The sequence below is a fragment of the Myotis nattereri genome (assembly GCF_964212035.1).
Source record: "Myotis nattereri genome assembly, chromosome: 16".
Taxonomy (NCBI): Eukaryota; Metazoa; Chordata; class Mammalia; order Chiroptera; family Vespertilionidae; genus Myotis; species Myotis nattereri.
In genome coordinates this window covers 14,655,576-14,669,156 of record NC_138091.1, presented here as the reverse complement: position 1 = coordinate 14,669,156, position 13,581 = coordinate 14,655,576, and the positions used below count along the sequence as shown (strand labels likewise).

Sequence of the window (13,581 nt, the reverse complement as noted above, 5' to 3'; positions counted from 1 at the left end):
AAGCTACAAATGCAAATGAGTAATGATAATACGTAGTACATATATCAAAGTCTAAGTTACCTTCTTCCCACTTTTATTAAAATGAAGATAACTCACATCGAAGATCTCAAAGCCAGCGATGTCCAAGACCCCGATGAAGTACTGCCTGGGCTGCTTGGTGTCCAGCTGCTGGTTGATGCGGGTGACCATCCACAGGAACATCTTCTCGTAGACGGCTTTGGCCAGAGCACCCACTGAGTTGTACACCTTCATGGACAGAGTAATGTTTTTGATGATGTTAAAGGCATTATTAAAGGAGTAATGTTTGCTGGCATTATTCAAAGACCTGGAATGTGTATGATTCTTTAGGGCCGTGCACTTACCTGCTGTACAGTCTGGCCTTTGGTGACATACTCGTTGCCGACCTTGACCCTGGGGTAGCAGAGGGCTTTGAGCAGGTCAGCAGAGTTCAGATTCTGGAGATAGGCTGCCTTGTCAGCAACTTCAGAGATACAATTAGAGAAATGTTGTGTAATGGCAGATACTCTCTTTAATCCAATCTTTCTATTTTTCTCCAATCCATTTTTTTTTATTATTTAAGTAAAACCTTTAAATAATTCAATAGAACAGTGGTTCTCAACCTTCTGGCCATTTAAATATAGTTCCTCATGTTGCGACCCAACCATAAAATTATTTTTGTTGCTACTTCATAACTGTAATGTTGCTACTGTTATGAATCGTAATGTAAATATCTGATATGCAGGATGGTCTTAGGCGACCCCTGTGAAAGGGTCGTTCGACCGCCAAAGGGGTCGCATCCCACAGGTTGAGAACCGCTGCTATAGAAGGTCAGATGAGGCTCTCTGTACATTAGAGAATGTGTTTGCTAATAAGTGATCAATCAGTTACACTGGTCTTTTGTAATTTATTGCAAGCAGCTTTTGAGAAACTCACCCACAATAAACATATGTTCAGTGTTAATGGAAGTATTTTATGTAAGGTACAAGCCACAGTCTCTTCTCTTAAGAGACATTAGGTGTAGTTGGAGGGATAAGATAAATACATCTTAATATCCCCTGTTAGGGATGGGCAAAAGAATATTTGGATCCTTATCTTAGTTTTGCTCTTCCCAATTTCATCTCATTGGATCAGTTTCTTTATCTGAAAATGTGGGAAATAAATAACACTACAGAGTCTCTAAAATTCTGTCAATGACTATACTGTAAATGCCACATGTCAGGTACAGAAGTAATTGCTGAAAAGCTTAGGAGGTGGAGAGAGAATGCCAAGCCAGGAGGTCAGGAAGGGCTTCAAGGGGCAGATAACCAGCCTCGGTGGTAGGTCCTATATGTTCCATGTTCTTTCTGTGCATGGAGTACACTGTTTTCCTTTCTCAGTTTCTTTTTATCTTGTTTTCTGCCTAGACTGTCTACAGGTTAATATATAGTCAACATACACGCATGCAGATGTCTAGGAACATCCTTCACCCTCAGCTGTGGCTGGTTAGATCCTGTATTACCAGCTACCAGGCTTATCTAGCTAGTGCTGAAAGAGACCACTAGGTCAAGTTATCTTCTATACCTGCCCGCCATTGCCAAGGCAAGCCAGGAGCACTATTCCATCTCATTCTCTTTCTAATGATCGTTCCTTCTCTCCCCGCTCCCCACCCCCCGCCCCTGGTTGTTATTTTCTTACATATAAGTGGTTTATTAGGTTCATTTTAACTTATTTGGGCTGGATAGAAATGATGGCGATACGGAGATGTGAGGAAGGAACGGGGGTGAGGAAAGCATGCAATGTATAAATGTGTGTGTGCCCTTCAGAAGTCTGACTAAAAAGATTTGAATTTAGAATAAGCTTTTTTTTCTTGCCATTTTCTCTAATTTGAACCCAGATGGAGCTTCATTTTGTACCTTCAGTGCCGTCTGGCTCAGCTTGCTCCTCACGCTGCTTTTGCTTGAATTTCATGTTCCCATAGTGCATTACTGCCCCTGTGAGCTTATAGATGGACACTTTCTCTTCAGGAGTAAAGCCCAGGATGTCAATGGCACTCTACCAGGAGAAATGAGAGGATAAAGATGAGGGCAGAAGAGATTAACATTTAGGAGAGTTTATACTGTAACCTAAAGTAACCATAGCTACAGTGAGTTTGCTATTGTCATCCCCATTCATAATAGGTTTTTTTAAAAGTGTGTGTGTGTGTGTGTGTGTGTGTGAGAGAGAGAGAGAGAGAGAGAGAGAGAGAGAGAGAGAGAGAGAGAGAGAGAGACTGACTTACATCCGTGGCCATCAGCTCTTCTTGGTCATCAATGCTGGGGACTGTGATCTCCCCTTGACTGACAAAGGCATAGTCATATGGGTTCGTGGTGATCAGGAGCATTTCTGGGCACATAGAATTCAGGAGATACATTGTACATTAGAAGTTGTTAATAAAAATATTAAATTTCATCTATGAATTTATTATCTTTCTTACCAATCAGATCTGGCTTCTTATTGGAAGTAATCTGATAAAAAATATGGTAACTTCTTTCTGCCTTTAGCTGGAAAGTAACTCTGGACTTTTCTAGAAGATCTGGAAAGAAATGACATTAGACATTGAATTAGAAGAAAATATAAATGCTGCTGAGAAAGTAAATTAATCTCAGTGTCTTTGTACAATTGGGGACATTATACAGGCTCTCTTGAGATTTCTGTTTGGTGATCGATCCTTTTGGTGATACATATATGAATTTCAAATAGATACGGGAGCTACCCAAGGTTCTTACCATTTAAGAGCAGAGACTGAAGCATAGCTGCTCTAGCAAAAATAAACTTTCCCTCTGGGGATCTTTAGCCTCTGTATTATAATTGATCCTTAGCATCCCTTTCTTAGATCGCCTCAGACTCTGTGGTTAGGGGCTTCCGTGGAAACACTTACCAAAGCTCAAATCAAGAGCAAATCACAGAGATATATTCTAAATCTATAGGTCACTTTTAAGAACCTATAAATAGCTCTAATGTTTGTCCTGGAAAAAAAATTTCATAGTTGCTTCTGAGGCAGCAATTCCAGAATGTGCTATAGAACCATCAGTCTGAGATTGAGGTAAATGGAGCACACAGTGGACCATGGATAAGCCTGGCATTGGCTCAAGGGCAACACTGGCAGCAGTCTCAGTGCGTACCAACTGTTGCAAAATATCCCTGTTAATGAAATCACTCGTCTCTCTCTTTTGATTTTCAATGGTCCTGTTACTCACATGTTTCAATATCAGCAGAAGCCAGCTTTCCTGTAGTACCGAAGTGGATTCTAATGAATTTACCCTTGAAAAGAGAAAGATGATTTAGTATTAAAAAGCTGAAGCACACAGTGATGCAGTTGAAATGATAATTCAGATGGCTACTTTGGCACTTAAAGGCAGAGAAGACCCCTCTGTGACCAAGACACTTACAAAGCGAGAAGAGTTGTCATTCCTCACGGTCTTGGCATTGCCAAAGGCCTCCAGCAGGGGGTTGGCACTGATGATTTGATCTTCCAGTGTCCCCTGCAAAGGCAATTGCAGTGCTCACATCTGAGGCTCCCCACTTCCTGAGCGCCCCGACAGTCTTGATTCTGACTGTGGTATTGGACTCACCTTCATTTTGCCAGAAGTAGCTTCCTCCTTCTTCTTCTCCCCAGTAACTGCAATTGTTGCGAAGTACTGGATGACACGCTTGGTGTTCACAGTCTTCCCTGCACCAGACTCTCCGCTGTCAAATAGAAACCAGAGAAGAGATCAGAACTACAGCTCACATTGTTAACATCTAAGATAATCACCACAAACCAGAGAGGATTAAAAATACCACATACGTGATCAGGATGGACTGGTTCTCGCGGTCTGTGAAAGAGAAATCAAGCCCAGTCAATATGAATATTTTTTTAATCAGTTCAGATCAAATACAGCTTATCATTTTTCACATTTTGAAGATGTTGCCTATAATTTTTGTGTGTGTTTTTTAGCCTCCAATATAGTACTTTCCACTTGGAGAAAAAATTGAAAAAGAGAGGCAAATGATCATCTATTTCTTTTTGTATTTTATGAATTTTTATAACATATTATGGGAAGTTTCAAACATATACAAAAGTAGAGACAATAAAGCACCCCCATATACCCATTATATAGCTTCAACAATTATTATCATTTGGTCATTTTATTTAAAATGTTTTTATTGATTTCAAAGACAGGAAGGGGAGAGGAAGCGATAGAAATATCAATGATGAGAAAGAATCATTGATGAGCTGCCTCCTGCATGACCCCTACTGGGGATAGAACTGACCTTCTGGTTCATGGGTTGATGCTCAACCACTTAGCCACACTGGCCAGACATTTGATCAATTTTATATAATCCATACACCTTCCCCTCCCCCCCAGCCATATCTCACTAGATTGTTTTAGAGAAAACCCCAGGGATCATATAATTTCATATGTAAATACTTCAGTAAGAATCATAGAATTTTGAAGTTTAACAGATAAAGAAGCTGAGACCCAGAATGGAATAAGTCACTTTTTAAATAAATATATAGCTTGTTAAGGATAAAGATATTCAGGCCTAACTTCTAGTTTATATATTTTTTTGCTACCTGTCCCCCTCTCAGTTCTTGATATCATTACTTTGACTGCTGGTATTAAATAAGGAAGGGATCTGGAATTGTGTTTGTGTTCATTTACCTTTTTTGGAAGGCATTGTTTTAGAGATTCACTTCACTTTTATTACAAATAAGCACAATCTCAGATCAGTACAGCTAGTTTAAGAGCTGATATTAGTATAAATTACTCCAAAATTATTCTCAGGTCACTAATAACTAGTTATCTCACATAAAAGGGGGGAAAATCCCCCTCTCCCCCCAATCTAGGAAAAGATATCCTGTGTATGCTTTCATATGAGTTTATGAATTCACAAATTTTGTTGGCTAGTTATCCACCACTTATCCAATGGATTCATTCAGTTTCCTGGAGAGAAGGATATAGACCAGGGGTAGGCAACCCCTGGCACGCGTGCCAAACATGGCATGCCAGTAACTTTTGCTGGCACGTGAAACCCTCTATTATAATCTTCCATTTACAATTTTTTTCTTAATATCGACTTTTTTATTTTTCAGTTAAATTCAGTGTAGGTGCATCTTAGATAAATAAATAATTTTACATAACAAGTTATCTTAAAGACCATAGACATGGATTGACGAAAGAGGGGAAGAGTAATTTCTGTGCCTCTGCCTTAACTCTCCCTGCCTTCCTAGATCCGACCAGTGTTTTGATTTCATCCACATATGCTTGTGAATCTTTGTTCTCAGTGATGAATTTTGTTAAGTCTCATAATAGGAGTAGCCTGACGGATGAAAACAGTAGCTCGTGCATATCTCTGAAGGTCACGAAATATAAACCTTATGTAAAATCTCAGTCATCAGTGATGCAGCAGCAAAAGTCCCACTGATAATATCAAATGGAGTCATAAAGTTTTCTGTTGGACTATCAGGGTACATGTATACATTAAAAAATAAATGTATTTTTCATCATCATATACTGTGTTTTTGTCGCTTGAATGAATTTTATTATTTCTTCAAGGTTCTTCACATATGTACACCTTAAGAGTTATCAAGTAGGCGTAACATGTTCTCAAAAAATTAGGGTTGGCACACAGACGAATTTTGAGTCAGAGATTTTGCTGGTTTTGGCATGCACTCACAAAAAGGTTGCCCACCCCTGATATAGACTAATGATAGTATCTGGGACATATGGGCATATCAAGTTTATGGCAGATGCTGCTACTATAAAAATCCTCAGGATTTAAGAGAATTCCTCTGCTGAAGGATTCCAAAATGCTTTATAAAAACCATTATCATTTACTTTTATTCTTTTTATTTCATATTCATTTTTAAATATTAAAAACAAAAATTGTCACTAGTTATATGATTGATAAGTTGATTTATACCAATCTTATGATATGTTAAAACTCTAATTTTATACCAATAGATCATAGATTTTAGAGAATTCTCAAATCTAAAAATCTATTCAGAGAAATGGATACAAATATGGATATTGTTTAGCTGTAGATACAGATTTTAGAGAACTTTAAAGTTCAGTCCAGGGAAGTATATACAGATCTTGGAACATTTTCAGATTGATTTTTCTTTTCAGTAGAAGAAAAATAATGAAAGATCATTATTACACCCAGTGGGAGCCTAGATCAGAAAACAATGTTCTAGTCTCTTGGCAATGCTAAAATAACATCACCAGGTCCAACGCCACAGTTTTGCATGATTTTATACGTAAATCGTGTTTGGAAACCACAAGTAATCTTGAATTTGGAGCAGTTCCAAAGCTTGAGGGGACCTTGGTAGCAGGGGTGGCAGTGGTAGTGAAGCTGCTGAGTATTAGAAGTCTGAAATAAGCCAGCATGTGCATGAATTCTGAAAGGCAGTTCGCTTCTGTGAACAACCACAGAACAGTTTACTGGCATGAAATCCTTATAGAACTGCTGGCCAGTTAGTAAGGGAAGATTCCCATTTAATTCCTTTCTCTTCTCTCTTCTCCTTAAAAGGACAATTTAAAAACAAGTGCAACCAAACAAACACAACAGAATAGAACAAAACCCTCGCAGTTACTCAAATCCCATGGACCAACAGGAAATGCAGGAATTTAGAACATTTCCAAAGGCAATAAATTTGCTGTGTGAAGATAAAAGATTTTAATGCTGTATTTGGGCCTGTAATGCATATCAAAGGTTTTTGTTTATACTTCGATAAGACAGGAATAACCAATTTTGAAATCATTTTTAAAAATATTTTCAAAGAAAGAGCGGTTTTAATTGTTTTATTCTAATAGGAAAATGCATCAAGATTTTTGGGAAGATAGTGATAGCTCTATTTTTCACCTTTTTTTACCCGCAAGGCTGGCAATATTAGCTGTGCAGTTTAAAGATAAAGATAAGAATTCACAAAGCGTTCCAGCTATGGCTGCTATTTTCCTTGATCGCTCTGGATGTGGATATTTAAAAAGAATCTATTGGAACATTTTTTCTATCCAAATCAGAAAATAAAAAAATACGGGAAAGCAAACATGTTTACAGAGTTCTGTGAATTGTTTCAACTAGGCTTCCAGTGTCTGGCTGGCTGAGCTTGGGCAGATCAGTGAACCCAGTGAGCTTCCTTCCCTTCATTCACCTGTAAAGTGGAGATGGCTGGCTGCTGAACATTATGTCATTATGGCTCTGAACGTTCTTTGAAATCAGTGATGCCCCTTGTGGCTGCAGTGTACTATTATAATCAAGGCCCAGAAAAACCCGTTCGTTTGTTTGTTTAAAATTCTGTTGCCACATTTCTGTAAACAGATTAATCACCCACTCACCAGTCAGCATGAACTGATAGGCGTTGTCAGAGATGGAGAAGATGTGGGGCGGGGCCTCCTGGCGCTTTTTGCCTCGGTAGGCGGCCACCACCTCGGGGTTATACACCGGCAGCCACTTGTAGGGGTTGACAGTGACACAGAAGAGGCCTGAGTAGGTCTGAGAAAAGCAGAATTTTTAAAAAATTCTATGCAGCATGTGGGCCATGTTTTTTCTCGCAGAGATAAACAATAAACAGATGAGGAAGGGCGCTCACATAGATCATCCAGGCTGCGTAGCGCTCTTTGAGGTTGTACAGCACTCCAGGCTCATGCAGGTGGGTCATCATGGCCATGTCCTCGATCTTGTCATATTTCGGAGGGTTCATGGGGAAGACTTGGTCTTCCCTGACAGTCAGAGTCTGGCAAGTAAAGTAAGAGACCAGTTTGTGTTAATGATTGGAGGCAGGGTTTGCGTTTATCTGTTTTGGTTATAACCTACACTTGCAGACACTGCAAGTCTGAAATGAAAAGATACTCGTTTCAGAGTTTGATGCTAAGAAAATTTGTTCCCTATGATGAACTTTTAAAAAAGATTTTTTCCTTCCACATTCCCCCTCCCAGGTTACCAGGTTATGTCCTTTCACTCTTATTCTAATAGGCTGCATTTTTTTTTTCCTTGCCATTCATTACAAGTAATTTCTATGGGGGGGGGGGGCAGTAATGGAAATATTAATACATTATTTAACTTAGTAAACAATACTTCGTTTGATAGGAGAAGTTAGTTTTTATTCTTCCAAATGTGGGGGTTGGGGAATTGAAGGGAAATGCTAGAGGTCCATACTAGTGGGTTCAAGTTGTGTGGGGAGTTGGGAAGGCAGGAAATGAGGTTACTGCTGAGAATTTATTTTGCTTTCAAATATGATGTTCTCAAATGAACTACAAGGATGCTTGTATTGGCCATAGGCGTAGAGATTCCTACCCAGTAAGGCTTCAACTCGAATGGAAGAGAGAGAAATAAAACAGAAGTTTTTCTCCAGGTTTTTACTTACTGCTCCACTTTCTGTCTTTACAGTTACTTTTCCTCCATCCTTGCTTTGTATGACGCTCTTCACGTAGGCTTCCTTGGGCTCCACGACAAAGACTGATGTTTTAGCATCAAAGGGCTTGTTTTGGGCCGCAATCCGCTCCTTTTCTGATTTTCGAAGGTAGGGAGCGGCTTCACCAAAAACAGCCATCTCAGCGTCCGAACTCATGGCTGCGATTTATTTAGCAGGGGATTCTGCCCTGGGAAGAAATGGGACAGCAGGAAAGTAGGAACCAGAAGGCATAAAATGTGAGTTAGGATTTGAAATGAAAGAAATGCTGAGCCTCTATTGCCTAGGCTGTAACTATTCTTTCAAACTGTGGTTATCAGTTTTCTAACACAGAAACTCTAACACAGGACTGGTGTGGAATGAGTCTTCATTTTTAAGACTTTGAAAATTGCCTTCCCAGAGTGTATGTAACTTGATCCTTGGGGATTGGGTACCTACAATTGAGTGAGAACGGAAACCTTGCATCATTTTAATCTCTAAACTGGAACAATATCTATAGCTAAAACTGTTGGTGGATTGTTTTAAAACAACTGTCACTTTTTAATCCTTTCTTTTTTCCCTGCATGCTTTCATCTGCCATATGCTAGGGAAATCATAGAATTCGGAAGGAAAGTTTGTCTTGTGAAATGAAGATTAATGTGCTCAAAACTGTCAAAAACATCCTTCCCTTTATAGTTGGCCGTTTTTAAAAAACTCATAAGGCAAATAATTATTTTTAACACCTACTTTAGGTTAATATTTGGGGTTATATCTCTCAGTGGGTTGTTAAAAGAACCTCATAATAAATTCTCAGTATTCTGGGTTTGTTGTCATTTGGTTTGTTACCAAGAGACTTAGCATTGCCTTAACTCCAAAGTCTCTTTGACATTCTTTTGGCATGAGAGATTTCAATTGTTAGAAATGAGAGCTTCAGCATGAAGAAGGCCCCTTCTTTCCATATAAATTCCACAGCTTCTTTTTTTTTCCATCCAGAAAAAGAAAAGAGACAAAAATTAAGAGTTCACCCCGTGCATGTAACCCATTGTCCTGTGATTGAGAGACAGGCCTGGCAACATTGGTATGTTAGATTGATCGAATCTTCCTTTACTTTCAGGTGTACATTACCTGAGGAAGGGCCTGGAGCTCTTCCAATTTAGGTACTGTATTTAGCACTCTGTTGGTGTAATAGTTGTGACTTTTTAATGACCATTAATAAATCTTTCTAAAAACCAATAGCAGTGAATTATTAGAAAGTAGCTGAAATATTATGGTTTTTACAAGATGTTTGTTAAATTGTTAGGTAAAATTTTTCTGGGTGCCTAAAAAATCTTGGTAAAATGTTTAATTGTTCAATACTTTGCAGTACAAGGAGATTGGCATGGAACAGACCATTGCCCCTAGACAGATATAAGTGCAGCTGAGAATTCACTGTCACAATTCATTCTGGCCTAAATGTCCTTTAATCCTGGAACTCAAATGAAGGTAGTCTCTGAGAATAAGATGTTCTGAAAATATGACTTGCTAGCATTTATATGCAGCCACTCACTTGGAAGCACCATCTAACATAATTGCAAAAACGTAGAAATGGTGTTTAATTAAGAGCCATTCTCATCTTCATTAGAATAACTTCCCTATGTCATCGATAAATGAATAAAGCTGAGTCTTACCTCTGGAGTTCCAGATGAAAATGCAGGTTCAGAAGTGTCTAACACTGTAAAACAACAATTTTTTAAAAAAATTTTCTAAGCTCTGAAATGCTAGTAAAGTAGTTCCAGAATTAAAATTTCCCTGGTCTAAAGCTTAGCTCTATGAAAATAAAAGTCAAAGTTGGGAGGAAGAGTTTCATGCTCAGAGATGGATCATGTGGCAGGCTCCTTGTACCCCCCGGGATCCTTCAAGCCCCAAGACCCCCATCACTTACCTCTGGGTCTTGGAGATAAAGCAGCGGGATCTGTTGTGCTTATATAGGAACTAATGTGCTGATGCTGCAGCTATCTTCTCTTTGTTAGGGCAAGACATTTGGCAGCATGAACCCTCAGCATAATTTGTACTGACATTTGGCATGTTTGGATATAATTAGAAGTATTCATATCGTTTTGAGTATGCGAACCAATCTCCTATAAATAATTTTACAGGGGCCTCTCTGCCGGCAAAGAAGACTTTCTAGTATGCTGGGAAGGTAATCTTCGACAGTGCCTGGTGGGGCCTCAAAGTAAGTTCCTAAGAGCTATATTCGTTTTGGCAAATTCTTCCATGCATGCCTGCAGTAACTCAATGATCAGAGACTCAGCGACAATTGCTGTCCGGGCCCCAACCACTTTTCCTTATTTGCTACCACAGGAACCCCCCCGACTCATTCCCTTGGGTCACTGCCCAGGCTCATCCTTGGAGTCTCAACTTGGGCAGCAGAGCCCGTGTGAGAGGAAATTCTACACTGAGTTTTCACCATTGGGTCAGTGCCTACCTGCTCAACATGGAAAAAAATTATTATTTCATTAGAAAATAATATTTATTCAGTGTGGAAAAAATAAGCAAGGAGAAAAATGTCTATAATGCCAGTATGCAATAATAAAATAATACATAGACATATAAATAGGGTCATACAGTACACATATATATAGAATATATAGGTCTTATCTGCTTTTAAAATTAATATAACACTAATGTAATTTATACCCTATTCTTTAAACAAATTATAACATAATTTTTTAAAATTAAAATCTTTTTTATTGACTTTATTGGTGTTACATTGGTCAATAAAATTATATAGGTTTCCAGTGTTCGATTCTGCAATACATAATTTGCATATTGCATTGTGTACTCACAATCCAAAATCTAGTCTCCTTCTGTCACCATTTATCCATCATTTACGCTCTTTGACCTGCCCGCAACCCCCTTCCCTCTGGTAATCTCCATACTGTTGTTTTTGTCCATGGGTTGTTGTGTTTTGTGTGTGTGTGTGTTTTTGCTTACTCCCTTCACCTATTTCATCCAGCCATGCAGCCCCACAACTGTCAGACTATTCTCTGTATCTTATGAGTCTGTTTCTATTTAGTTTGTATATTGTGTTCATTAGATTCCACATATAAGTGAAATCATATGGTACTATTTTTTTCTCTGACTGGCTTATTTCACTTGGCATAATACCCTTTAGATACATCCAGGCTGTGGCGAAAGGTAAGATTTCCTTCGTTTTTGCTGGTTGCTTTGTTTTTGTTTTTGTTTTTTGTTTTGTTTTTTACAGCTGGGTAGTATTCCAATGTGTAAATGTACCACAGCTCATCTACTGATGGACACTTGGGCTGCTTCCAAATTTTGGCTCTTGTAAATAACACTGCAATGCACATAGGGGTACATATATTCTTTCAAGTTAGTGTTTGGGGTTTCTTTGGATATAGTCCCAGAAGTGGAATCGCTGAGGCATAACGTGGTTCAATTTTTAATTTTTTTAGGAAATGCCATACTGTTTTCCACAGTGGCTGCACCAACCTGCATCCCAACCAACAGTACACAAGGGGTTTCTTTCCTCTACATCCTCGCCAACACTTATCATTTGTGGATTCATTATTATTATTTTTAATCCTCATCCAAGAATATGTTTTTTATTGATTTTAGAGAGAGAGGAAAGGTGGTAGGGAGAGAGAGAGAAATCGATGTGAGAGTAAAACATTGTCAGGGATCAAACCCGCAACCTGGTTGTGTGCACTGAGCAGGAATCAAAACTGCAACCTTTAGGAGTATGGGATGATGCTCCAAACCACTGACTCACACCAGCCAGGGCCATTTGTGGATTTCTTGATGATAACCTTTCTAACAGGTGTGAGGTGATCTCTCATTGTGGTTTTAATCTGCACTTCTCTGATAATTAGTAACATTGAGCATCTTTTCGTATGTCTATTGGCCATCTGTATGTCCTCTTTGGAGAAGTGTATATTCGAGTTCTTTGCCCATTTTTTAATTGGATTTTTTGGGGTTTTTTTTGTTTGTTTGTTTTGAGTTGTTTGAGCTTTTATAAAGTTTGGATATTAACCCCTGATCAGATGCATCTTTAGTAAATATGTTCTCCCATTCAGTGGTTTGTCTTTTCATTTTGTTGATGGTTTCCTTTGCTGTGCAAAAAGTTGTTAATCTGATATAGTCCCATTTGTTCACTTTTTCTTTTGTTTTCCTTGCCCAAGGAGATACATCAGAAAAAATAATTGCTATAATAAATATAGCAATAGCCTCCCTTTCTCTTTGAAATCAAAAACAAACAAACACATATGTCTTTATTGATATTTAAAGAGAGAGGAAGGAAGAAGGATAGAGAGATAGAAACATAGATCAGATCAGCTGCCTCCCTGCATGCCCCCTACTGGGTATTGAGCCCACAACCGGGGCATGTGCCCTGGCTGGTTCGGGTCAGTTGATTGGAGCATCATTCCATACACCTAAAGGTTGCGGGTTTGATTCCCCGTCAAGGCATATACCCAGGTTGCAGGTTCGATTCCTGATTGGGGCACATGCTGGAGGCAACCAATAGATGTTTCTCTCTCACATTGATTTCTCTCTCCCCTCCCCTCCTATTCCCCCCCTCCCCCCGTCCTCTCTCTCTAAAATCAATAAAAAACATATCCTTGAGTGAGGATTAAAAAATAATAATAATAGCCCTAGCTGGTTTGGCTCAGTGGATAGAGAGTCAGACTGTGGACTGAAGGGCACTGGATTCAGTTCCGTTCAAGGGCACATGCCTGGGTTGTGGACTTGATCTCCAGTGTGGGGTGTGCAGGAGGCAGCCAATCAATGATTCTCTTTCATCATTGATGTCTTTATCTCTCTCTCCCTTTCTCTTTGAAATCAATAAAAATACTTTAAAATAATAACAACAATAATAATAATGAATCTACAAATGATAAGTGTTGGCGAGGATGTGGAGAAAAGGAAACCCTTGTGCACTGTTGGTGGGGATGCAGATTGGTGCAGCCACTGTGGAAAACAGTATGGCATTTCCTAAAAAAAATAAAAAATTGAAACCACCTTATGGCCCAGCGATTCCTGGTTCATGGGTTGATGCTCAACCACTGAGCTGCACCAGACAATCTGTTCTATAATTTCAAACTAATGTTTTTAAAGAAAATACTGATATTTGTAATCTAGATCAGTGTGTGTATGTTAGAGAGAGAGAGAATGTAATCTGTTTTTGGATTCCA

General features: G+C 38.9%; 1 protein-coding gene across 3 annotated transcripts in view; it reads right to left on the bottom strand.

The window, feature by feature from the left end:
• The window catches only part of LOC308531971 (myosin-8), a gene marked incomplete at its 5' end in the record, with an annotated part of 76,328 nt that overhangs the window by 20,809 nt on the left and 41,938 nt on the right, over positions 1 to 13,581 (bottom strand). For 2 of the 3 annotated variants that reach the window (XM_081109113.1, XM_081109114.1), the window contains 12 exons: positions 97 to 246; positions 363 to 481; positions 1,893 to 2,031; positions 2,258 to 2,361; positions 2,453 to 2,551; positions 3,216 to 3,279; positions 3,408 to 3,500; positions 3,591 to 3,705; positions 3,806 to 3,833; positions 7,341 to 7,497; positions 7,595 to 7,738; positions 8,369 to 8,572. In XM_081109113.1, coding sequence (XP_080965239.1) covers positions 97 to 246; positions 363 to 481; positions 1,893 to 2,031; positions 2,258 to 2,361; positions 2,453 to 2,551; positions 3,216 to 3,279; positions 3,408 to 3,500; positions 3,591 to 3,705; positions 3,806 to 3,833; positions 7,341 to 7,497; positions 7,595 to 7,738; positions 8,369 to 8,572 — 1,416 coding nt within the window. Of the gene's footprint in view, positions 1 to 96; positions 247 to 362; positions 482 to 1,892; positions 2,032 to 2,257; positions 2,362 to 2,452; positions 2,552 to 3,215; positions 3,280 to 3,407; positions 3,501 to 3,590; positions 3,706 to 3,805; positions 3,834 to 7,340; positions 7,498 to 7,594; positions 7,739 to 8,368; positions 8,573 to 13,581 lie in introns of those variants that run through there. The other variant, XM_081109115.1, reaches the window with a different exon arrangement.